Source organism: Scyliorhinus torazame, chromosome 3 (assembly GCF_047496885.1).
Source record: "Scyliorhinus torazame isolate Kashiwa2021f chromosome 3, sScyTor2.1, whole genome shotgun sequence".
NCBI lineage: Eukaryota > Metazoa > Chordata > Chondrichthyes > Carcharhiniformes > Scyliorhinidae > Scyliorhinus > Scyliorhinus torazame.
In genome coordinates, this window is record NC_092709.1 from 87763914 (window position 1) to 87789205 (window position 25292).

At 46.8% G+C, this 25292-nt stretch overlaps 1 protein-coding gene across 2 annotated transcripts in view; it reads right to left on the bottom strand.

The window, feature by feature from the left end:
• Positions 1-25292, bottom strand: part of LOC140408560 (tolloid-like protein 1) — a 537833-nt gene that overhangs the window by 360775 nt on the left and 151766 nt on the right. For both annotated transcript variants that reach the window (XM_072495934.1, XM_072495936.1), the window contains exon 3: positions 4501-4611. In XM_072495934.1, the coding sequence (XP_072352035.1) occupies positions 4501-4611 (111 nt within the window). The remainder of the gene's footprint in view (positions 1-4500; positions 4612-25292) is intronic.

A 25292-nucleotide genomic window follows, 5' to 3' on the forward strand; every position in this document is an offset into this window, starting at 1 on the left:
GGGAGAATTTCGGGACTTGTGGGAGGAAATCAGAGCACCCGGAGGAAACCCACGCAGACACAACGAGAACGAGCAGACTCCACACAGACAATGACCCAAGCCGGGAATCAAACCTGGGATCATGGAGCTGTGAAGCAACAGTGCTACCTACTGTGCTACCGTGCCGCCCATAAAATAGCAAGTATTATTTTATCTGATTTTTAACCGCAGTCAAGATTGTACAGTCAGATGAGTACAGAAAGATCTAAATAAAGTGCAGGGAATTCAATGGTTTACTGTCAGACTGCTGTGTTAGAATCCAGGAAAAATATACAGTTAGGTGAGCAATGTGAATGCACGATATATTTGTGGTCACTGCCATCTGAAGAAAATAGTCACTATTTGTATAAATAGAAAAATTACAAAAAAATAAAGTCTTGCATTTGTACAACACATTGTCATGTCCCTCATACATCTGTTTGAGTGGTACACATGCAATAAATTCATTAAAATGCTGTGTTGTTAAGGAAAAACAAATGGCATCTAGTTCAGAGAGTAAAATTCCACAATTAGCAATAAGATTAATCTGTAATGATGCTGGTGTCAGGATGAATTTTGAGCAGGACACCAAAGAACTCCTTGTAATATTTAACATGCCGAGCCAGACAGGCAAATAGGCCATTAGATTTTGCATGTTAACCAATGGCTTAAAATTGTGAATGCCATGAATCAGGCATGCTGAATGTAGTGTTTTGGCCTCCAATTTGCTCCCATATTGATTAAAACTTTGCATTGGGATTAGCAATAATCTCTCATCCAAAAATTCAATTGAGTAAATCATGGCAGAGTTGATCCCTCGCCTGCTACAGAACCCATCCATTTGTCAGTCCATTCATTTCTTCTGCTCAAGATTACTGCACATCCATTGAAGAGAAAAGGTTACCCTGGGCGAAATTCTCCGGTATCGGCGCGATGTCCACCGACTGGCACCCAAAATGGCGCAAATCAGTCGGGCATCGCGCCGCCCCAAAGGTGCGGAATGCTCCGCATCTTGGGGGGCCGAGCCCCAACCTTAAGGGGCTAGGCCTGCGCCGGACGAATTTCCAACCCTCCCGCTGGCGGGAAAGGCCTTTGGTGCCCCGCCAGCTGGCGCGGAAATGACATCTCCGGACGGCGCAGGCGCGGGAGCGTTAGCGGCCGCTGACGGCATTCCCGCGCATGCGCAGTGGAGGGAGTCTCCTCCGCCTCCGCCATGGTGGAGACCGCGGCGAAGGGAAAGAGTGCCCCCACAGCACAGGCCCGCCCGCGGATCGGTGGGCCCCGATCGCGGGCCAGGCCACCGTGGGGGCACCCCCCGGGGCCAGTTCACCCCCCCCCCCCCCCCAGGACCCCGGAGCCCGCCCGCGCCGCCTTGTCCCGCCGGTAAGAGAGGTGGTTTAATCCACGCCGGCGGGACAGGCATTTTAGCGGCGGGACTTCGGCTCATACGGGCCGGAGAATCGCGGGGGGGGGGGGGGGGGGGGCCCGCCAACCGGCGCGGCGCGATTCCCGCCCGTGCCGAATATCCTGTGCCGGAGAATTCCGCAACCGGTGGGGGCGGGATTCACGCCAGGGCCCGCAATTCTCCGACCCGGCGGGGGGTCGGAGAATCTCGCCCCCTATCTCTGACAAAACATATTTGACTATATTATACAATCAAATGCAGGAATATGGTTTGAACCCAAGGAATAATGTGACTTTAAAATATGGAGTGTGCTTTCAACTATATCATTTTCACCCACTGCCAAATGAATGCATTTTATTTTCTTTCCTTTTTCCAATTTTCATGTCAATTTTCTTACCCCCATTCTGTTCCTTGTTTAGGTTCAGTTTTTTTTTAAAGGACTGCTCATACTCTAAGACAAGCCCAAGTTATTCAATTATGACAGTAAGGTCCTGATAGACAGGGTGTGAGGAGTTTCGGTCAGGAATCTTGGAAGTTTGGTTTCATGCATATGCTGTAGAGTTTTAAATCCTGACCATGCGGCTTGTTTTTTCCAAAGGATTCCCTCTCAGAAATCAGCCAGATTTATCCCTTATTGAGTGAAGAGCTCCACAGAACAAGTTGCAGCCCAAGAGGAGGTAAGGAACTTGCTGCTACTTTAAAGGGGCAGGGGGAATGGGTGTGGACGATCTAATCCTGGGGCGAAGTACCCAATGGTAGGGAAGAAAATAGTTTGGTGCACTGCGAGGAAGCACTTGTGATTCTCTCGGCCAAGGGTACATAACCTTTCCCGAAATCTGTGAGCTTTTGGGCTTTGCTTCAAGCTAAGTTTAAATATTGTGGATACTCATAACAGGGGAAAGCTGCAGCCTATCTAAACCATCAAACACTTCCAGCACAGAGCCTTGCTGTGCCTTCAATATTGAAATTCCATTTCACTCCCTTTGACTGTGAACAGCCTCCAGCTGCACAGCTGAAGGCTATTGCACATGACGAATAAGCCTCGCTAGTTGTGAGAGCACTTCACAGCTGAAGGCTATTGCTAATGCGGAATTGGACTTGTTAGTTATGAGAGCACTTCCCAGCTGCAGGTTGTGTTTGCTACTTGCCCCTGTTGGTGACTTGCAAATGCCGAGAGGCTATTCTAGCTGACAGTTTGTTGGCTTTTTGCTCCTGTTGGTGACTTGCAAATGCCTAGAGGCTATTCTAGCTGACAGTTTGTTTGCTTTTTGCTCTTGTTGGTGACTTGCGAAGGCCGGAGGCTGTGGCTGGAAGTTTGTTTGCTGCTTGTTGCTGCCTTTCCTGCTTGTCTGCTATCTCTTCCCCTTGAGCTTACTTTCTGCTTTCTGGGTGGAGGGAAGGAAGGAAGAAAGTAATTGCCTTTCGGTCTCTTTTACCTGGAGTACAGCGAGGACAGGATCTTGGTGGGCCTACTACTGCACTGATGATGCAGGAGGGCTTGCTCGAGCAGTCTGTGGATGTTTTTAAAGGCCTGTTTTGTGTGTATTTTGTACTGGACTTGTAGATTACCTGTTAATTCTCCCTGTGGCCCTGTCCTCAGAAAGTGTGGTGATGAAAGATCAGTCACTGATACTGCAGGAGACGGACAGTGGCACGGCTTGACTGCGCAGCCCGGAGGTTGTGCCAAGACACGCCATGGCGCTCGGTGCTGCCGTGCACATACGCGGACTCGGAACTGGAAGTGCGGGGGCCCGTATCTGCAGCCAAAGCTGCGTGAAGCTCCCCGGGTCCTTGCTAGCCCTCTGCAGGTAAGTGAATAGCCATTTATTTTTTTCAGGAAACGAAGGAGTGAAACGCCAGCGTTTTTATGTAGGGGTGGGGACATAGCCGTATTTTTGGAGAATCCAGCCCCGTGTGTTTGTTTTTTTTGTGTGAAAAATGACCTGATATAGCTATGTATTGATGGCAATATGGAACCGTGACATTTCCTTGTTGTTTAATGGTTAGTGTGATATGTGGAATGTTACAGATCTTTGTTACTATTGACCGTTTAATAAACAAAATATTCTCAATTCTGAAGTTCCTCCACAGGAACACACTCTGTCATGTCTCAGAGGATGATTAGTGCCTAGCATTTGAAGGAAACTTTGAAGCCTGAACTCTGGGAGCCTCAGCACCATAGAGGCAGCTGCCAACAATCAAACATTAAGGAGCAGGGCTTCAGCACTGGGGATCCTTTCGTGACCAAAAGTTAAGTGTGTTGATCAGGGGAGGGCACCAGAGCACGGCCTCCCAAATGCTCTGAGCAGAGGTCTGGAGTCTGGCGGCTCCATGATAACCCCCTAAATACATATCCACGCCATTAGTAAAACCACCTCCTGCGAACTTGCCATCCTCTTGTCCCACCTGCCTTCAATGAGAACATGGTTAGGTTGGAGTTAAGTTGGGGTCTGGTTTGCGATTTTAAAAAAAATGTCTCGCTCAACACCAAAACAATTGTTTTGCGGGGGGGGGGGGGGGGGGGGGGGGGGGGGCGGGGGGAGTAAAAGAACCCTCATTCCTATCCAGGGTATCAACAAATGTTTTGACTTTGGAACATTATAGCTAAACCCAAACTCGACTTCAACTTCTGTCGACACACTCTTATCTCCAGCCAGCTTCCAGGTCACCGGACCCACAGTCCAGTGCATTACATTGACCCAGATCTGCTCGCACCTCTTAAAGCATCCCTACTTCTACCTCAACTAAAGTCAGCCAGCTCAGCACCGTGTGGGAATAGAATGCAAGACCTTCCTGATCTGTAACCCAAATCTACTACGTAAATCATTGAGTGAGTTGCTACATATACACACATATGCAATAACGTAAAAGGAAATAATTTCCTGACACTTTATTTTAAAAAGCATTTCTAAGCAACAAATGTTTTGGATTAATTCACCGGCAACAATCTTGATACGAGTTGGTTTTCATTGAGTTACATTGTCACCAGTTTAAACTTAAGAAAATATAGGTTTTGTTCATTCACTTACAATTTCTTTTAAAAAGCATATTAGCAACATGCATGTAACATAGATTACCTGTCGTGTGTCCAATTCTGTCGAACATGTGTCTTGATAAATCAATTGTTCTGTCAATCTGAAATAGTTGCAAGTCTTCTTCATCTAAGGCAATATCTCCCCAAAACGCAGCTTTAAAACAAAAACAATATCAATTCAGATGAGTGAACAAAGTTGTGAATGGCTGGGAGGTGGTTATTAACCTAAGAGGAAAGGAAGCAAGTGGATGTTAATTGCTCCTGATTATTTAGTTGTACCAGATCAATGCCTCACATGGTTATTTCCTTCCACCCCATTCCCATTTTCTTCCCTCCTGTTTTAATGATATTTACACACGGATAAAATTTCATGAGCAGTACATGAGCCAGTCAGGATCCTTCATGTATGAGCTTGTCAGTGGGCTCTTCAACGAAGGAAGGCATGAGGTTAGCCTGATTCCTGTCATCAACCAATATCCACATAATTCCAATTTCACTCTGAATTCCTGGATTCTAATCGAGAGCATGCAACAATTGATTAAGTCCATTCAAGGAATATACTTTTGCCTGATCCATAGTTGTAAGCTTATTTAAAACATATCATTCTCTTGCTGCTGGCTGCAGCCTATTTATCGCACACGCATTAACACATGACAAGTTCTGAGAATAGTCCGGTCTCATCCCATTAGTATCTACAGTAGTTATAAGTGGACAAGCTGGGCTACCTGTCCCACATCGGGAAAATAAAAAGGATGAAAGTTAAAAATAAGATTTTGAAAATAAGATAGAGATCATCTTTTTATGAAGTAACAAGTTTCACCCTTCCAGCATACGGGCTGAATGAGATCGGTATTAAGGTGAAAATTAGACCACAAAAATGTTTCCATTAAGTAATTTATTCAAAGCATTTCTTAAGTCCAACAGATTTAATTTGACAATTCACTTTATTACCTCCTTTTGCACAATTCTTTTCATTAACAATTTTAATCGTACAAATATGAAACAAACACCTAAATTCAGGGAAAAGTATTATACTCAATTATCTGATGAAACAAATGCCTTTCACAATGTATTTACTTTCAGTTGCGTTGTTTTACTTTACTTGGTTTGACCCTAGTTTCATTAAATTTAGTTTTTACTACTTCTTGCCTTCTGTCACTGTCAACATCCTCCCTTCCTGCTCTGTCCTCTTCATCTTCAATTTCCCTAAATGCTGCCTGTCGCTTTCTGTCAACCTTATGGCTTTTTGCACGAGCCTCTTCATCTTCCCTGTGTCTGTGTGTCACCTGTCACTTTTCCTTACCAAGGAATAGCGTGTGGTGTCACAGAACATAACTCTCAACAACTCTCATCAAACAAATGAAATACGTGGAAAAAAACTGAATAAAATATGACAAGCTCAGGAATTCATTTATTTTTACAGTATCCAATTATTATTTTTCCAATTAAGGGGCAATTTAGTGTGGGCAATCTACCTATCCTGCACATCTTTGGGTTGTGGGGGTGAGACACGGGGAGAAAGTGCAACTTCCACACGGACAGTGACCCTGGGCCAGAATCGAACCCGGGTCCTCGGCGGCGTGAGGCAGCAGCGCTAACCACTGCGCCACCGTGCTGCCCTGAAGCTCAGGGGTTTATGATAGACGTTCATCATGATCTCTCTTGGTAGAGGGGAAAAGAGTTGTATCTTCTTTAGCCAAGAGATAAAGTAAAAAAATGGCCTGCAAGTATGGCAGAAACCATTTTCAGCTTTTAGGACCATATATGGTGATTAAAGGATAATGTAGGGCAGATTCAAATTGATTCTCTCTGCAGGTGTGCTGCAGTTGAATAACTCAGAACCCAAAATAATTTAATTTATGAACAAACTATTGGGCAGATATGAAAATGAAATATAAATAACATGCTGAAATATGTTTAAAGCAGCATTCGAAACATACAGACATATATATATTGTTGTTTAACTTTATACCATTCAGAAGGTCTGCCACCCCACTGAACAACATCACTGCTGGATCTGTTCTCAACATACAGCCCCACCAGCAGCTGCTTGCTTTATGTACCAAAGTCCCCTGAACTGGAAATACTGTGGACTCAAGTAACAAAGTTCTAGAGCTGGTGAAATGTTTACTTCCATAACTAAAATTCAAAAGAAAAATGCAATCGTTAACTATAAATCTGCACCATATATAACAGTAAAATTTATTTGCTACAAATGCCAGTATTGGTAGCGATGCCAGGGCTTGAATTCTCTGTTCTTGCCAGCGGCGCACCCCTGTCCGCAGGTTTCCCAGCGGTGTGGGTGGCTTCAATGGGAAATTGCACTGAAAACAGGAAATTCCACTTTCAACTGAAATCCCACGGCTAGCGAACGCCATGCGCTGAGGAAAAAGCAGCTGGGAGAAATGAAGAATCCAGCCCCAGATGTCAGAGTGCAATTTGATTAAATGTCATTTTGGGGGGGGGAACAGAGTGATTTGCGTTAAAAAATTATAATTAATGTATCTTCGCAAATCATTTTTTTCCAGAAAGAACACCCTTACCATTAAAATAATTTAAATAACTACAGATTATTTTATTAATTGGGTGTGTTTTAAGATCCTAAAACAAGGAATGGATCTTGCATAGAGGCAACATTGGTTTTCATTGGGCCTTATCAATTAAAACTCACTTTACAACCACCAGGTAGGGGACGTTTACGTCGTTGAGTCCAATAAGCAAAATTATTTCCCGATTTCAGCTTGCATGTGCCTTAGCTCTACTTCCTAGCATCTTCAATCAGTGGTAGACAGCAATCAATAAAATCATTTTGTAAAAGCGAGTGTTTGTTTGCTGGCACAGAAGGTACATTTTGAGCACTGCAATCAAAGTCAGTAGTTTTATTATTTATACAGGTAGTGTGGATTATCAGAACACTGGTGCTGAAAACGTTCAAGCAGTTCAGTGGCAGGTCATAAATGTTTAGAACTGTATCTAATGCAGGCAAAAGTTCAGTAGCCGCCCAACACGCCAGCGTCAGCTAATCTTAGGGCACAAGTGGAGATGAGACAATCGATTTCATTCCTCCCAAACAGCAAGGGGAAAACGAAACACAGAGTTGCCCCTTCTGATTGTCAGCCAGTTAGCTCCAAAGAAGTTTAAGGATGGGTGCATCCGGTAAGGCTAGGATTGAGGTTGGTGATGCCCGCGTGTTCAGGTAGCCTGCTGGGGTGGCACGGTGGCACAGTGGTTAGCACTGCTGCTTATGGCCCTGAGGACCCAGGTTCGATCACGGCCCCGGGTCACTGACTGTATGGAGTTTGCACATTTTCCCCGTGTCTGCGTGGGTTTCATCCCCACAACCCAAAGATGTGCAGGTTATGTGGATTGGCCACACTAAACTGCCCCTTGATTGGAAAAAAATAATAATTGGGTACTCTAGATGGTTTTTTAAATGTTCAAGTATCCTGCCAATACCTCTGATCTCAGACAAGAAGAACACGTACTCAGATGAAGTGGCTATTAGCAATGAGAGAGTCACACCCCAGCTGAAGTAGAATAAGGCATCTTGAGCCGGATCTGCTGTTCAATAGTTAATCTGTTACCTAGTTCCATGTACCTTGTATTTTCCCATTAATATCTTTGACCAACAAAAATCTATCATGTCACAAATTTAAAAATTTACGGGCGGGATTTTCGCTCAGCCTACTAGCGGGATTTTCTGGTCCCACTGTTATCAACGGATTTCCCATTGAATGCACCTCACGTCACCGTGAAACCCGAGGGTGCGTCATCCGTGAGACAGGAACATCCCGCCAGCGTGAGCAGCCGGTAATCCCACCCAACAACTGACGTATTAGTGCAGTTTGCGGAAGGAAGTTCCAAACTTCTACCATCCTTTGCTGACTTTCCTCCTGAAAGGCCTGGCTTTAATCTTTCGGCTGGAAAATCGGTAAAAAGAGAAAAGATAATGGCTGGAATTCTGCAGCTGTTGGGATTCTCTTTTCCTGTTGGCAGTGCACCCCCACCCGTGGGTTTCCCAACGGTGTGGGAGACTTCAATGGGAAATCCCATTGACTAGCGGAGGGAGTAGAGAATCCCACCGCCAGCGAACAGCGTGCCGCCGAGAAACACGCGGTTGGGGGAACCGCAGAATCTGACCAATATCTCTCTCCCAACACAGGTCCAAGGTCAAACAGTGGGCTGGACTCTCCGATTCTGGGGCTATGTCCCCGCGCCGGCGCGGGAACGGTGGCGTTTTACACCAGAAAAGCTGGCACAAAACGGCCACCGATTCACTGTTTTGCTGGGGAATCTAGCTTCCGATATACCTCGGAGAATTGCCTGGGCCATGGGCGCGCATGTCACAGCGGCAGCCTGCAGGGCAGAGGTCGCTTGTGGACCTGGCCCGCGAAATAGTCCCGCACTTCGGCTGGCTCGTACACAAAGATCCACCCCCTGCACAGTGCCCTCAGCCTCAAATAATGCCCCCCCCACCCTGCCCGCAGATCTGCCCTCCCCCGACTGTGGCGGCGCTGGACTGAATCTACAGCCGCCACGTCGAGTTCCCGATGGATGAGACACCCACGCTGTCGAAGACTCGGCCGGTCGGGGGCGGGGCATTGGGGGTCGGGCCTCCGGCAATGTCCTGAAGCAGTCAATACCTGGCACGGCGTACTCCTAGAGCACGGCGCTATGGAGGGGGTGGAGCATCGCAAAAGGGATGCCGCCCCCGATTTCGTCGGAAACTTGGAATTTCCAGCCGACCGTCGAACGCGTTTTTGCCGTCGGTAACCGGAGAATCCAGCCCAGTGATTGCACAGTGGAGAATCAGGCATCAGACCAAAATTGAGTTGCAAGCACAGCGCATATTTGGGCATCATGCTCTGGTCCCTCACTGATGGCGATAATGAGGTTTGTGCCCGATCTGGCGGTGGCATGCAAAACTGGTATTTGCATGCATTTAAATGTGGTTAGCGGGTTGGACATGGGCGAGATTCTCCGACCCCCCGCCGGGTCGGAGAATCGCCGGGGGCTGGTGTGAATTCCGCCCCCGCCGGTTGCCGAATTCTCCGGCACCGGATATTCGGCGGGGGCGGCAATCGCGCCACGCCGGTTGGCGCCCCCCCCCCCCCCGCGATTCTCCGGCCCGTATGGGCCGAAGTCCCGCGCTAAAATGCCTGTCCTGCCGGCATAGATTAAACCACCTCCCTTACCTGCGGGACACGGCGGCGCGGGTGGGCTCCGGGATCCTGGGGGGGGGCGCGGGGCGAACTGGCCCTGGGGGGTGCCCCCACTGTGGCCTGGCCCGCGACCGGGGCCCACCGATCCACGGGCGGGCCTGTGCCATGGGGGCACTTTTTTCCTTCCGCCTTCGCCATGGTCTCCACCATGGCGGAGGCGGAAGAGACTCCCTCCACTGCGCATGCGCGGGAATGCCGTCAGCGGCCGCTAACGCTCCCGCGCACGCGCCGCCCGGAGATGTCATTTCCGCGCCAGCTGGCGGCGCAACAAAGGCCTTTTCCGCCAGCTGGCGAGGCGGAAATTAGTCCGGCGCGGGCCTAGCCCCTTAAGGTTGGGGCTCGGCCCCCAAAGATGCGGAGGATTCCGCACCTTTGGGGCGGCGCGATGCCCGACTGATTTGCGCCGTTTTGGGCGCCAGTCGGGGGACATCGAGCCAATACCGGAGAATTTTGCCCAGTATACTCCGCCCTTCCATGATGCTCCACTCCTCTCAGGCAGAAGTCTGGTTGGCATGAATTCCTCCAAATATTGAAATGAAATGAAAATCGCTTATTGTCACAAGTAGGTTTCAAATGACGTTACTGTGAAAAGCCCCTAGTCGCCACATTCCGGCGCCTGTTGGGGGAGGCTGGTACGGGGATTGAACCGTGCTGCTGGCCTGCCTTGGTCTGCTTTCAAAGCCAGCTATTTAGCCCTGTGCTAAACCAGCCCCTTTATTTACAAACGTGGACTGGATGCCATGGATGCGGAGGAGGAGCAGGACTCTAGAAAACAACACTGAAAAACCATTGAAAACTATCAAGTTTGCTGGGGGGATGGCTGCCCGGGCCGGGGCAGTAGTGAGTGTGAGTAGTGACTTGCTACTTACAGTCTCCTGGCTGCTCACACTGCTGAGTGCTGCCTGTGTCCTTTAAATGCTCAGAAGGCCTCTGGTCATCTGAAAATCCACCCAGGCTGAACCGATGGACACCCTCCTACCCCAGCTACATCATCAAGGGCCAAGCTCAATCAGGACCCCATCAGGTGTTGGCCGCCCTCAGAAGCACTGCTCCATTGCAGAGGAAGCAGGGATCAGCAGAGCTCACTTCAACCAGAGGATACCTGCTACCTGCACTGCCGCCTACAGAACCTCCACCAGTGACTCCCACTCCTCTGGATAGCCAACTGTCTCCTCCTGGTGAGACTGGCAGTGCTGAGTGCCATTGCCACCACTGCCAGGTGGTGTTCAGGAGGGCAGGCTGGAGTCTGTGGCCCACGCTAGGGAAGTTGATGTCCCTCTGCTTTTCACTGGTATGGAGCAGTTGGTCCACCACAGACTCCCGACAGCGGGGGCAGGCAGGTCTTCTCTGAGCCATCTTGGTGGCTGCTGTGAGTGTGTGGTAAGTGGAGAGCATAAAAACAGCTCCAGCTGCCAGGCACCTTGGAATTAACTCCGGCCCCAGCGGTTAGAATGCCTGCTGGGCCAGGAATTGCTCAAAATTCGCGCCAGCAGAGTGCTGGCCCATTAGTATGACCCAAATTGCTCCACAAATAACGCCCCCAATGGGAACTCATCCACACGTAATTCAGTCCCAGTGTAACCACTTAGTCTCCCAAACGGAGAAATTCACCCAGTATCTGTGAGCAGATAAAGTGTATCACAATGTATGTCATGACACTATAATTTATTTTACCTTGTGTTTTTACTGATTACATGTGTTATACCAGAGCCAGTATATAAAAAGTAGCGTATCAAACTACCTACTAGATGATGACCACTCGAAAGCAGTTTAGCACCAACATCTAGATTTTCATTCCAAATATGTTGTTGAAATGTTTGTATAAAATTGAAATGAATCTCAGCTCCCAACTTTTGAGAAACATTTTCAATTGAAGATTCTTCACATGGCAGCTGGCATACCCAAAGTGGCTAGATTTACAGCTTCATGTAAATCTACTGCCCCCTTTCCATTATAGCCTTCGCAAATTGCAAAGACATCCACAGGATAGCAATGAAGCCAACAATGTAAAGGTAAATAATTAAAATGAAAAATGAGCTTTGTTCCGTGTTGCTTTTTCAAAACTATCATTCAAAATCAACTGATTTGCTTGAAGCCAGATGTTTAAATTACTGGACCAAAGCAAACATGGAGTAACTTCAGTTATGTCTCACATCTTTCTGTTAATAGTACATAGCCAGAAAAGTCTTGTCAGCTGCAGCATCAGAGGGATTTCAAGCACATTGCCGGCAGCATTCTCCATCCCCCAGTGGGGTGTTTCTCGATGGCGTGCCGTTCGCTGACAGCCAGATTCTCTCTTCCTGCCTCTTGTTAATGGGATTTCCCATTGAAGCCACCCCACACCGCCAGCAAACTCACATGCAGGAGTGCGTTCCCGGCGGAAAAAGAGAATCCCAATAGGCCACATTTCGGCCTACATTTACATCATCCAAGCTGATTATTTTAACTGACTTGAAAGCTTGCATTTATATAGTGCCTTTCACCTACCCCAAAGCAGAGCTAATGAAACACTTATGAAGTTAAGTTACTGTTGAAATGTAGGAAAAATTGAATTCAGACTTTATTCTGGTCCTTTGGGTAATGGGACAATGTAGCTCTGCTAATAGTCTGCTGCTTTTAGTGATTAGCATGGAGACAAGTTTCTGTTAGAGTTTTGTTAGGTTGCTGAACTTAGAAATTCAAGGTTCTGTTCCTGAAATGGCCTTCTGAACTCTCCAGTGAACCAGGATTTATCTCTCAACTTGATGCAATGGCAGAGTGAGGATTTCTTCATTCAAGTGGTTGCAGATTGTGATGTTAGCACAACTTTGCGTTTCTCGAACTGTCTTTAATCTGTCATCCTGAGCACAATGGTTGTTCCATTGCAGGGTGTCCTCATTGTGAAGCAAATATTCTGCTTACACAAGGACTCTTTTTAGCCAATTCCTCAGGATCAAAGGATAACTTGCTTCCCATCGCAGTTCGATGGATTCTGAAGTGACTGATAAATTCAATGCGCGGTCTGTAAAATGCCAAATGGTACTTGAAGGGTCAGAGTTGTTTGGAGTTACGTGTGTTCTCTCCAACACCTTAATTTCACACCTGCGTGTTCTGGATGATCGTCTGTTGGTCTGTTTGGTGCCTTCCCAAATGAATGTTCACCATTTTGATCGGTCACAAGCTGGGAACTCCCAAGAGTCAGTGAGATATTTGGCCTCTGCAGGAATGTTTCGAGGAAATCCTAAAGTGTTTTTGTTGTCTTCCTAGGAGTCTTCTGCTATGACAAAGTTTCGAGTAGAGCAGTTGCTTTGGAGATCTGGGCCGGGATTCTCCCCTACCCGGCGGGGCGGGGATTCCCGGCGGGTTGGAGTGGCTTGAACCACTCTGGCGTCGGGCCGCCCCAAAGGTGCGGATTTCTCCACACCTTTAGGGGCCAAGCCCTCACCTTGAGGGAAAGGCCTTTGGCGTCACGCCAGTCGGGGCCGAAGGGACTACGCCGGTCGGCAGAAGTCCGCGCATGCGCGGGAGCATCAGCGGCTGCTGACATCATCCCTGCGCATGCGCAGGGGGGGGGGGTCACTTCTTCATCGGCCATCGTGGAGGCTGTGGCCGAGGCAGAAGGAAAAGAGTGCCCCCACGGCACAGGCCCGCCCGCGGATCGGTGGGCCCCGATCGCGGACCAGGCCACCGTGGGGACACCCCCCCCCGGTGCCAGATCGGCCCGCCCCCCCCCCCACGACTCCGGAGCCCGCCCTCGCTGCCAGTCCCGCCGGTAAGGTAGATGGTTTGATTCACGTCGGCGGGACTGGCATGACAGCAGCAGCACTTCGGCCCATAGCAGGCCGGAGAATCGCCGGCAGGGGAGCCCGCCGACCGGCGCGGCGTGATTCCAGCCCCCGCTGAATTTCCGGTGGCGGACAATTCGGCGGCCGGCGGGGGGCGGGATTCACGCCGCCCCCCGGCGATTCTCCGACCCAGCCGGGGGTCCGAGAATCCCGCCCCAGGTGTCAGGTATATGAATAACAGGCGGGATTCTCGCAGCGCGGGGCCGAATGCGAATCTCACCACGACACGCCGGGACGCGATTCTCCGCAGATCGCGGGCCTCTCTACGCGCGCGCCCCCCCCCCCGCTGATTAGCAAAAACCCTGAGTCCGCCAGCACCGCTCTAATCTGCTCTCTGCCGGCGGGACTCGGCTTGGAGGCTTCCGGGGGCGGCCTGGGGGTGGGGGGAGGGGTGTTCAATCCCTTGGGGGGGGGGGCTCCGTTGTGGCCTGGCCCGCGATCGGGGCCCACCGATCCGCGGACCGGCCTCTTGGGCTGGGGGCATCCTTTCTTCTGCGCCAGCCCCTTTAGCCCTACGCCATGTTGCATCAGGGCCGGCGCGAACAAGGGAGACACTGCGCATGCGCGCGTTGGTGCCGGTGCCACAGCGCGTTGTTGCCGGTGCCACAGCGCATTGGTGCAGAGATCAGCAGCTGGAGCAGCATGGGCCGCTCCAATCCCAAGCTGGCCCCCTGTAGGGGCCAGAATTGCTGATCCTGAGGCCACGTTGACGCCGTCGAGAAACACAACGCCGTTTCCGACGGCGTCAACACTTAGACTCAGGATCAGAAAATCCCGCCAACATGTCCTACCCACTGGAGGTGATTTTGAATGATTACAGCCTTGATGATGGGCATTTTGGCTTAAGAGTGGACATTGCAATTGGATCACCTTGCTTGCCACTGGATTTGGAGCACCTTGAGAAGGCAACGCTATTTCCACTTTTCCAATGCTTTGAAGTGCCTGCAGTAGGTTGTTCAAGTCTCCAAAGCATATTGGAGCATCAAGATCAATGCTGCCAAATAAACCACAAACTTAGTCCCGAGTTTACGTTCCTGGTCCCCAAATACTCTTTTTCTGAAGCAGCCGAAGGCTTTCATCAAGAAGTGGCTCCCAAATATGGAAAGTGATCCATATCTTCCAGGATCTCACCATTCATATTAATTGATGGGTTGGTAATGTGCTGAGGGAGCTAGTTCGAACAGGGCCTTAGTTTTCCAGGTTGTTTGAGCAAGGCCCATTTTCTCATTTTCGCAAGGACCACACAGTTGTCACTACTGCCTTGTCATCATGCACAGATGCATTTGTGACAGGTAGGTTGGTGAAGTTCAGATCAAGTATGTTGTTCCCTCATGTTGATTCCTTCAGCAACGGACACAGGCTCAGTACAGCAGTAGGTCATTCAGCACTTTGTCAGTCATTCTTGGTAGAGATCGGGCAGCACGGTGGCACAGTGGGTTAGCCCTGCTGCCTCATGGCGCCGAGGTCCCAGGTTCGATCCCGGCTCTGGGTCACTGTCTGTGTGGAGTTTACACATTCTCCCCGTGTTTGCGTGGGTTTTCCCCCCACAACCCAAAGATGTGCACACTAGGTGGATTGGTCACACTAAATTGCCCCTTAATTGGAAAAAATTAATTGGGTCCTCTAAATTTATAAAAATGAAAAAAAAGTCTTGGTAACGATCACTGAACACCCCATCCAGAGTGCCCTCACTTCCTTCAGTCCTTCCTCCAAGCGATGTTCAGCATTAAGGAGTTCTGATGTGATAGGTTTGAGGAGGCTATAAATTATAATTAGCAAGGAGGTTTCTTTAGCCATGCTTGAACTAAAGTCATTTAGCTTTCTGGAGTTCGGAATTAATATTAAGGGCTCCAAAGGCCAAGTGTGCTCGAATGTATAATGCTACATCCACATATCTGATATAAAAAATGAGTTGCATTCAGTACAGCGTGACCTCAAAATGTCTTAAAACACTTTCCAGCCTATGAAGTAACTTTGAAGAAAACTTACTGTTGCAATGTAGGACTCACAGGCGGCGCAGTGATTAGCACTGCTGCCTACGACACTCCGGACCTGGGTTTGAATCCCAGCCCTGGGTCACTGTCCATGTGGAATTTGCACATTCTCCCCATGCCTGTGTGCGTCTCACCCCCAGAACCCAAAGATATGCAGCATAGGTGGATTGGCCACGCTAAATTGCCCCTTAATTGGAAAAAAAATGAATTGGGTACTTTAGGAATCGCAACAGCTTATTTAGGAACAGTAAGATCCCACAAACAGCAATGTGATCATGATAATTTAATCTCCTTTTAGTGATGTTGCTTGAGGGATAAATGGTGACCAGGACACTAGTGAGGAAGTCCCTACTCTTCTGCAACATAATGCCATGGGATCTTTTACATCTACCTGAAACAGCAGGCTTCATTTAATATCGCATCTGGAAGACATCACCTTGCAAAGGTCCATGATTCTCTCCTAAATGTTTTACTTTAGTCTCTGGAGTGGGACTTCAACCCCTAACCTTCTAACGGAGATATGAGTGTGCTACCATTGAACCACAGCTATGCACGATAATGCAGGTATCTGGAATGTTGATTGAAAGATATGTTCCTTAACAAGCCTGTGGATCAAAACTACCGATTTGGGTACTAATCTCCATAAACTAGTAAGGAGGGTGTTATAACCCGCACGGAGGTCACGGGGTGTGGACTATTAGATTCCCATGACCACGACAGAATATAAACTCCCTGTTAAAGGGGCGAGGCTTCCGCTTAACAAGGGAACCCTGAACAGTTTTAAAAATCCTGGCCTGGAAGTGGGCCGGCGCAAGAGTATCTTTCGGGGAGTGGAGGGTATATACTTGTGTGATTGACTAAACCTTTTGTTTTTGCCTCCAAACATTCGTCCCTTGTGGTCACTTTGCTCGGATCCAACAGAGAGCTTTGCAAGTTCGGCTGGACTGGAATTGTTCAGATCTTGTCTTAATGTCTGTGTTGATGCCAAAATACCGTCTGCACCAATTATTTAAATAAGTGGCTTGCTCGGTCACTTCCAAAGGCACAGGAATATGTCGACAAAGACACAGGAAAATGTCACTGCGAATAATATGGGACTACAGTCACAGGTAGACCAGATGGGGCACATCACTTCCTTGAACCAGTGAGGTTTTATAAGGATCAAACACCTTTTCTGCTGGTCAGCTTTCTTGGTGCTTTCCAAATTAATTTATTGAATTCTGAACGTATGAATCAGGCCAATTCTATTTCACAAATTTACCATGGCAGGATTTGAAATCTCAACCTCAGGGTTGCTTAGCCAGTGGGAGACACTCTTCAAGCCTTACCAATTAAATTTTGTGTTTAGTTCATCTAGAATAAATGAAATGCAAAAAAAGGCTTATTAATTATGTACATTAAAAGACACAGTCACCAGTCTGAATTTTCCAGCAGAATGCATACAAAGCATTCATTGCAAGCCAAGTGCCCACCTGGTAACTCTGGCCCTCAGATTCTAGAAATTTTACAAAGAAGTCAGAGAACACATGCACCTAAATAAGGACAGGTGTATTCAAACACTATGCAAACATCATATATATATCATATGCCAATGCTTTGCAAATGCTTTCTCGGTGTGACCCCATTTTAGTACCTCAGATTTTGTGTGACCCTGAAGTATACATTTGGGAAACACGGAACTTGTTGAGTGGAGGGAGGTGTAGCCTTCAGGTACTAATCTGGGGGGTTGGGCAGGGAGGACTGGGGAGGGGGGTGGAAGAAAGTGTGCTTCACTTAATACGCCTTATTCCAGTGTATTATTTTCTTCCTACCATGCACAAATATGCTTTATATACAACACAATCAAAAATGTTTATTTTGGAATTAAAGGGCATAGCCATCCTTTTTGAAGCTTACAGTACACTTTATTTGTAATGTCTGGCTGTAATTAGGAAGTCTGATCTAGTGTGCTTGACACAATCACTAGAACTCTGCAACTGCTCATTTGAAATCGAGCCTACCCACACACAGCTGTTCCTGGGTAAGTCTTATCAACTGCACACTTTGTAAACTTAGTTTGACCGAAACACATCTTTTCACGGCCATTTTCTGCAGCAGGAATCAGGCCTCAAAGATATGCCCATTAGACCGTGCCTACCAATAGTAAAAAACGCAAGAATTTAAAGGAGCCTCACAGCTGAGTTCCATGACAGCCATTGTTGCTTCAGAACTCACAACTCCAAAATCTCATCTGGTGACTACACAGCTTGGGAAGTCTTGTCAAATGCCATGATGATGTTGTAGCCTCGCAACAAGTAGCACACAATCTGCGTCTGTATGCATTTTGCACAAGAGCGTGCTACCAGCAATGGAGGGAGCATATATAAAGGGACTGGAAAATTTAAGCAACTAATTGCAAACCAAAATATCTACTTAATTTAAAAACTTTGCAAACATTTCACATTTTAGTTCAGGAGCTCACAGTACACAGCAGCAAGTCTCCAGGATATACAACAGTTTCTCACTGGCCCAATGTCTGTCCCCATGTCCGCCTCAGGCACAATCCCCAAGAGAAACAACGGAGCATGTGAAAATAAATCAAATGCCTCTTACACTGGAAAATCAAATGGTGTTAGTGATGTATCCTCGCAGTGGGTCCTGCTCCCCTACATTTCTACCAGTGTAATGCTCAAGTTGAAAAACTAGGTTAATGCATTTATGATCACAAAATCAGGAGACAAATCCATCGATTTTGGTTTATTTACTTTTTCCTGTGCAGACCATAAATAACTATTGGCCAGTAACTTCCTGGCTGACCAGCGTCAGATTTAGGGGGTATCCCAAAGGTGTATTGGGGAATCCCTCTCAGACGTTCCCAGGTAAAAGTTTATGTGGCAACTAGCCAGAAACGCTAACTGCCACTGTCCATTGTCCTAGGAACCATCTGACAAAGCGATTTATATCTCTAACTTTGGCTAGTTCTTTACGCTAATTGTTAGTCAGAAAAAGTTAAAAGAAATAAAACCTCTTCTAACTTCTGCATAACTATTTTAAATAACATAAGACCATAAGATATAGGAGCAGAATTAGGCAATGGGTTCCAGACTCTCCTACCAATGAAACATCTTCTCCACGTCCGCTCTATATAGGCTTCACAATATTCTATAAGTTTCAATGTGATCCCCTCTCATCCTTCTAATCTCCATTGAGTACAGACCCAGAGTCCTCAACCGCTCCTCCTATGACAAGTCCTTCGATCCGGGGATCATTCTTATGAACCTCCTCTCGACCCCCTCCAAGGCCAGTACATCCTTCATTAGATACGGGGACCAAAATTGCATACAATATTCCAAATGGGATCTGACCAGAGTCTTATACGGCCCCAACAGTACATTCCTGCTTTTATATTCTAGCCCCCTCGAAATGAATGCTAACATCGCATTTGCCTTCCCAGCTGCCAACTGACCCTGCATGTTAACCTTAAGAGAATCCGAAACCAAGATTACTAAGTCCCTTTGTGCTTCAGAGTTACGAAGCCTTTCCCCATTTAGAAAATAGTCTATGCCTCTATGCTTCCTACCAAAGTGACCAGATAGATCCCTGCATGGGACACCCTCACCCCATCCCACAGTATTCCCCAACCTCCGAGACCCCACTCACAGGATTCCCGCACCTCCCCCTCCCCCCTCCCCCCCCCCCCCCCCCCTCACCCACCATCACCACCACCACCACCACCTGCAGGCCCAACTCTCATCACCTCCCTCACTGACTTGGCCACCCCCGACCAAACAGCCGATGCAATCAGACTCCAACCTTCCCCAAACCCAGTGGACACAGAGGGTGTGATCCAGTTCATGCCAGCCACCGCGGGTCAGTTGCATCATGCATGGCTCAGTGCCCGGCGAAAAACCAATTTTTGGCGTCTCCTGCTATGCATCTAATGCAATAGGATTGGCGCTCAGTGCAACACAGTGGGAAAATCATGCCCCATGAAAAATGCAGAGAACTAGGAGATGCCTATCCCTGCAATAGAACCAGCCAGGTTAGTGTGCCGTGTGTGGGCTCACTACCCACGCTTTTATCCCATGCTGGTGAAAACTGGGAGTGCGGAGAATAGTGATGAGAATGCCAGAATCTCGTCCCACCCACCATTTTTAAATGGCTCTAGAGTCCTTTCGACTGAAAATTTGGGCCTCAGGGCAAGATCTACCATCTGTTCACGCTGGTGAGATCTTCTGATCCTGCCCACGCCGCACTCCCGCCAGGGGTGGATTCAATGGGAAATCCCATTGACACCAGCAGGACCAGAAGATCTGCTGCCAGCCAACAGTGGGCTGTCTCCCACCACCAAGAAACACGTTCCGGGGAGGACCGAGAAACCCACCCGATATCCCTTTACAGACTCAGTTTAAAACTAATTTATGATCAAGATGCGGAAGGAATACTTTGCTTTAAACCAAGCTGCTCAACACTTTTTTTTAAGAATCACAAATATTTAGAAAAATAATTAACTTCTTTTTTAAAATAAATTTTAGAGAACCCAATTAATTTTTTTCAATTTAACGTGGCCAATCCACCTACCCTGCACATCTTTCGGTTGTGGGGGTAAAACCCACACGGTCAATGTGCAAACTCCACACAGGCAGTGACCCAGAGCCGGGATCGAACCTGGGACCTCGGCGTAGTGAGGCAGCTGTCCTAACCACTGTGCCACCGTGCTGCACTTGAAAAATAATTAATTTCTGATAGTGCTCAATATATTTTGCAAAACTGTCTGCAGATTGATGTCGTCAAAACCCCATGGGACCTACGAGCTGGCAATGATTAAACACCCCATGAGACTCACCGAACACGAGCTCCCCCATTAAAGTGGGGGAAACCCTAGACCATGTTATCTTCTGTGTAATGTCAGTCAGTTTGGGGACCGACAGGAGAGAATTGGCAGGGATCTTTCATGCTGTATAAATAATAGTTATCCTATAAATCTTTATTTCATTTTAGCAACTCGATGTGGGCTCCTTTGTGCTCTACAAAAGCTGTGTTCTGCCTAATGATCCACTGCTGGTGATCCCAATGACAGCGTCCTGACATTCAGCCAAAGTGGAGCTATGCAGTGGTCAGAATAGTTTGTGATCTTCGAAACAGCAAAAATTCTGCATGTCCATGTCTCTCTCCCTCACCTAACATTCAAGATCGGATTCTATAACACTGGCAAAGACCCGTATTGAAATGGATAAAACAAGCGACTGTGTCTAGACCTACAGTTTTGTTTTATAAATTTTGAGTTTGCAGTTCATTTTTCCCAATTAAGGGGCAATTTAGTGTGGCCAATCCCTGCACACCTTTGGGTTGTGGGGGTGAAACCCCCGCAAATACGGGGAAAATGTGCAAACTCCACACGGACAGTGACCCAGAGCTGGGATCGAACCTGGGATCTCGGCGCCATGAGGCAGCAGCACGCTAACCACTGCGCCACCGTGCTTCCCATCTTGACCTATTCTTGGCCACACTAAAGAGTACAATGGGGAGCTAGACCAACTAATCTGAAGCAACATTCATCTAAATTTATTGAACTTATCCTCTGGACATATAAACGTAGTGACTAAAACTCCTATAAGCCTCTCCCATCACCAAAATATTGGACGGGTGAAATTGCTGACCGTGAGCGTGGCTGGTCAATTAGCCCATTTCAACCCGAGGAAATGAGTTCATTAGCACAGAGCGGGCAGCCACCCTCAGAGAGCCAGAAAGTAAATTAAAAAGAGAAAACACTAGAAATACCCAGCAGCTCCAACAGCATCTGTGGAAAAAGGGAAACAGAACTGATTAAATGTCATTAACCTGAAACTCCTTCTCTCCCCACAGATGCTGCCAGACCTAGAGTATTTCCAACAATTTTTGTTTTAACCCTGATTTCCAGCGTCTGCGGTATTTTGGTTGAAAATGAAAATGAAAATCGCTTATTGTCACAAGTAGGCTTCAAATGAAGTTACTGTGAAAAGCCCCTAGTCGCCACATTCCGGCACCTGTTCGGGGAGGCTGGTACGGTTTTGTAGGAAAATCAAAAGTGGTCATTTCTGAGTGGCATCTTGATTCCCAAAGACCATCCAGTACCTTGAGAATGCTGACAGATTTTAAACTTGCCACTTTCCAACTGATGAGCGATCGCGGCGGGATCGTAGGTCAAATTCTGCCAGTCTCTGGGTACTTACTTTTCATGTGGAAGATGTGACAGAACTGGTTGATTTCTTAAAAGCTATCTTAAGAGTCCAACTTAATTCATTGTTTTCAGAATACAGTAGGAAAGGTGGAAGAAATACCTCCACTCCTCATAAAAATTGACTATGGGGAAAGAAACAGAAGAGATTTGTGATGAATGCCAAGGTCACAATATAGTGGAGGACCAAGCTGCAATGCAGGCACAGAGGAAAACTGAAAACAATTGAAAAAAATAAGTATAACAGCAAGGGCAAAGTCAATGGGGTCTCTGGTCACAATCTTCCAATCCTCTTTAGCTATGGTATTGATGCCAGAGGACTGCAAATGTTACATCCAGTTCAAAAGTAGAGACACAAACAATGTATCTCTAATATCAACCTAATATCAACGCTATGGAAACTTTTGGGGGCAAAATTTTAGATCAAATTAAGTGTCATTTGGAACAATATGTGTGAATAAGTGCAAGGCAGCAAGGATTTGCTAAAGGAAACCCTGTTTGTTAACATGATTGAGTTATTTGAAGAAATAATGAAGAGAGATGAAGAAGGTACTGTGGCTGATGTTTTGTATATGAACTGTGAAAGATGTTTGATGAATTACCATATAACAAACTGGTTAGCAAAATTGAAGGTATAGGATTAAAGAAGAAGTAGCAGCATGGATACAAATTTGGCGAATGGACAGAAACCAGAAGGGAGTGATGATAAATGGTTGTATTTGTTGCACTGGAGTGGGAAATACAGTTGCGTTTTCCAGGCGTTGGTATTAGGTCCACTGCTCTTTCATTGAGACTTTCCAGCACTGCCGTGGTGGGTTTACCTGCAGTGCATACGGCAATCCATTTAAATCCCCATTGACTTCAGCAGGACTGGAAGATACCACCAGCAAGAGGGGCTGGAAAATCCCACCATTTGAGAACAGTCTTCGAGAATGTGCAGAGGAGATTTTTTTTAGAATGGTTTCAGGGTTGGGGAATTTCAGTAAGTGAAGAGACAAAAGAGTTTGGGGTTGGTCCCATTCGAGCTGAGAAGGTTAAGTGGAAAATTAATACATGCATTCAAAATCATGAAGCGTTTTGATAGGGCAAATGAAGACATTTTTTTTTCCCAGTGGCAGAAGGGTCAGTAACCAATGGAGATTGATTTAAGGTAACTGGCAAAAGAACCAGAGGGGTGATGAGGAGAAATGTTTTTACATAAATAATAATAATAATCGCTTATTGTCACGAGTCGGCTTCAATGAAGTTACTGTGAAAAGCCCCTAGTCACCAAAGTCAACAAAGAGTTGTTGTGTTCAGTGATGCACTACCTAAAAGGATGATGGAAGCAGATTCAATAATCATTTTCAAAAGGGAATTGAATTATTGCTCGACGGGGAAACATTTGGAGAGCTTTGGGGAAAGGGTGGGGGAATGGAATTAATTGCAGAGCTCTTTCAAATATCTGGTACAGGCCCAAATGGGCCAAATGCCAAGATGCAAATAAACAGATATCCCTTATAGTCTAGAAAAAATACAAAAAAGCCCGATTATAAAACGTGTTCATAATGTTGAAGCAGATAGTGTTCAATGAACAGGGCAGGCCGAAAGGTTCCAAAATAATTTCCTGGTCTTTGCTGCGTTAAGTTGATTTTACTTCGGACAGCAGTGAGTTCGCTACATTGTCCTCAGGAGCTCCAACGGGAAAGGAAAATAACTCTGCCAGGGTTCTATTCTCCTGCCTAATGTCCAGTAACTAATGAAACCGCATAAGTCAATAAAAGTAGCATTTGGATGATCTTTTGCCATTTGTTATTGTCTTTATTTCCACACACGTAAAATTCCTGTGTGTCATTATGTTTATTAACCTGCAAAACTCAAATGTGTTAATACACAAAGGACATACTCAGAGGCATTTTAACAAATTAACTTCATCATTCACTGCTCTTGAATGTCAGAGAGATACCGCAATTTCTGGAGTGTGCACTGCAGCACACAAATCCAAAATTTGTGGTGGGCCAACCAATACTATTCCCGATGGTTACCTACTTCAAACGCCAAGCATGCAACCAGCGGAAATCTGGACTACTTGCCCGCTAATTATTCTTTAATATTTTAGACCTGTATATCCAGGGTCAGGGCCTCCTCTCAATCCATAAAAACATAACGAGGGGGCCTACACCTGGAAAGGATCTTTTAAATGTTAAAATGAACTGATTTTTTTAAAGTCATGTAACTTTCTACAAGTCTGAGAAATCTTGTTAAAAAGTTAAATCCATAACTTTTAATCATTATTTATTGGATTGTTCAATACCACTTAATGCTTACCTGATCAAAATTATACTTTTTCAAGGCAGTTTTCATTTTGTAAAATTAATCATGTCTACTAAATCCAATTTCCCAACACCCTTTGCAGCAGCCTGCTTTTTAATGTGTTTGTGGCACATTAATTATAAGCCTGATCCCTCTACCCTGCCCTGATCCCTCTACCCTGCCCTATGTGCCCAAAGATATGTGGGTCGAGAATTAGCCTGTTTAGTCACATGAAGACCCATGGCAGAAATCAAAGCCCCTGATTAGACATCATCCTCAAATCGAGGGACAGCCACTATTCCCATAACTGCTTGTTGTTTTCACCTGCATTAGACTATGAGCAGCACAATAGCACAGTGGTTAGCACTGTTGCTTCACAGCGCCAGGGTCCCAGGTTCAATTCATAGCTTGGGTCACTGTCTGTGCGGAGTCTGCACGTTCTCTCTGTGTCTGCGTGGGTTTCCTCCGGGTTCTCTGGTTTCCTCCCACAAGTCCCGAAAGACGCGCTGTTAGGTGAATTGGACATTCTGAATTCTCCCTCGGTGTACTTAAACAGGTGCCGGAATGTGGCAACTAGGGTATTTTCACAGTAATTTCATTGCAGTGTTAATGTAAGCCCACTTGAGACAATAAAGATTATTATTGTAAACATGGAGCTCAATGAGGCTGACACTGGAGGGAATTTGCCCTCAAGGCAGCTGGAATTCCCATTATGGGGATTGTGGTAGTTTTACGTGAAATTTAATTCAGGCCGAACTTTCCAGCCATTCAAGGCGGCGGATCTTCCTGCCTGCCCCACGGCACACCCCCACTGCAGGTTTCACAGCGGTGAGGGGTGCATTCAACAGGAAACGGCGTTGACAACAGCAGGACCAGAATATCCTGCCACTGGTCAACGATAGGCCACTTTGTGGCGGGTTGCACGGAAAATCCCGTCCTTGATGTCAGTTATAGGCATCACTGCTGTGCTACTGACTATAAACAGCGTCAGTACTCAAGTAGCGATGTGTCCCATCAACCAAAGGATATCACACAAGTGATGACAAAGATTTCTATTGTCAATTTTATTGAAGCTGGTAAACCTGCTGCTGTCAGGCAAACATTTTACACAGAAAAACATATTATTCCCACAGTGGTGCCATGTCACAGCTCTGCCCATCCGCATTGGCCAAAGTATCAAGGTCAGCTTGACAAGTATGCAGAATGTTATTCTCCACATTGCACCCTGCTTACAGAGAAACCAAATGCACATTGCACAGTAAATACTGAGAATGGCTCAGTTAGTACACTGAGTAAACTGTTAGTAC